This window comes from Cyprinodon variegatus, unplaced genomic scaffold, assembly GCF_000732505.1.
Source record: "Cyprinodon variegatus isolate N-32 unplaced genomic scaffold, C_variegatus-1.0 Scaffold1147, whole genome shotgun sequence".
In the NCBI taxonomy this organism is placed as follows: Eukaryota; Metazoa; Chordata; class Actinopteri; order Cyprinodontiformes; family Cyprinodontidae; genus Cyprinodon; species Cyprinodon variegatus.
The window spans coordinates 217,771-219,217 of NW_015151600.1; the positions used below are offsets into that span (position 1 = coordinate 217,771).

The 1,447-nt window shown below is 34.3% G+C and overlaps 1 protein-coding gene across 1 annotated transcript in view; it reads left to right on the forward strand.

Moving 5' to 3' along the window:
• The window catches only part of LOC107101752 (interleukin-1 receptor type 2-like), a 16,732-nt gene extending 15,333 nt beyond the window's left edge, over positions 1-1,399 (forward strand). Inside the window, exons 9-10 of the mRNA XM_015400785.1 lie at positions 320-465; positions 656-1,399. Of these exons, the coding sequence (XP_015256271.1) occupies positions 320-465; positions 656-807 (298 nt within the window). The 3' untranslated portion in view covers positions 808-1,399. The remainder of the gene's footprint in view (positions 1-319; positions 466-655) is intronic.
• Positions 1,400-1,447: the final 48 nt, after the last annotated feature.

Here is a 1,447-nt window from a genome sequence, read left to right on the forward strand (position 1 = left end):
TTTGAACTGCAGGAGATTGTCTTGACCATGTCTACATGCCTAAATGCACTGAGTTGGCGCCATGTGATTGGCTGCTTAGAAATTAAGTGCTAACGAGCAGTTGGACAGGTGTACCTAATAAAGTGTCCGTTGAGTGTATATTTCCCTGCAATGAATTCATTTTAACCTGGAAATAAACATTGTTTTTGCAGCAGCATTTAGTTTAGAGATGCCTGCCTAAACTTATTAAGAGAAAAAAGTTAAACTATAAAGGCTAAATACAGTTTAATACCAACTATTTACTATGCTTGCTTGGCTGCCTTCTTCCTGCTGTTTTCAGGGTAACTCGGGTGTCTGAAATGTGTCAGATCGAACAGAGGCTTATTATCGCTGTCATAACTGAGGAAGATGAGCAGACTGAGTTGAAGTGCGTCACTCAGAACACAAGCGGGAGACAGGAAGTTGTTGCAATACTTCACCTGGAAGGTGAGCGCCTCCATAAATTCTCCAAACAAGAGCTCTAACCTTTGTCTGAGGATGTATTAATAAGAAGCTAAATAGCATGTTTTGTTTCCAAATGTAACACAAAATATGAAAAAAAAAAAGCTAATGCCACATTAAAACAAATTACCATAGCAGAATGTAAATTATTTTGTCGTTTTTTTTTTTTTTACAGATACTACCTTTACATGGCTGGTAGTGGCTGTAGTGACAGTGATCTGCTTCCTGATGATGGTCTCAGCTTTCCTTTACATCCTCTTCAAGCCAAAGACTAAAAAGAAAATGGATTACATTCTCGCCCGCCAGAGCAGCACCTTTTCTGTTTAACTCTTGTGTCCAACACTCCCTCCAACAAACAAAAACTACTCCTATACATAATCTTTGGTAAACTGCCTACATATGACCTCCAGTATAGTGCATATAGAGTTTTATATATATAGACTTGGCATTTTAAATCTTTTTTTTTTTCCATGAATCATCTATCTACAAGAGAAGGAAGATGTTACATGATAAAATGTTTTAAGCACCACTAATTAATGTTTATTTATGCAGTTGTTGCTTGTTGTGGTTTTGCACTAATGTCATTTAAACTAGAAGAACTCCCTTTATATTAGCTTTTTTTGCTAAATAAAATGTAGTAACTACCTCAGTGATAGCGTTACCAAATGTTACACATAACTATCTTTCCTACTGATTTACGAATGAGTTAAATATTATAAATTTGGATTGGGCTTTTTTTAATGTGGCAAAGGATCTCAGGGAAACATTTTTACGTTATAGAAAACATAATCTGCTGCTGGATTTTAATTTTAAACATTTGAAGGTAAGCCATAATGAGACTTAGTGTAATTTTATCTATAGTAATATTCCTGCTGTTGTATCCTAGATAGAAAACAACCTGTTACTGTTGTTTTTTAGCCATTGATGCTTTTTTTTTTTTTTTTTTTTTTTTTTTTTTTTTTTTTTT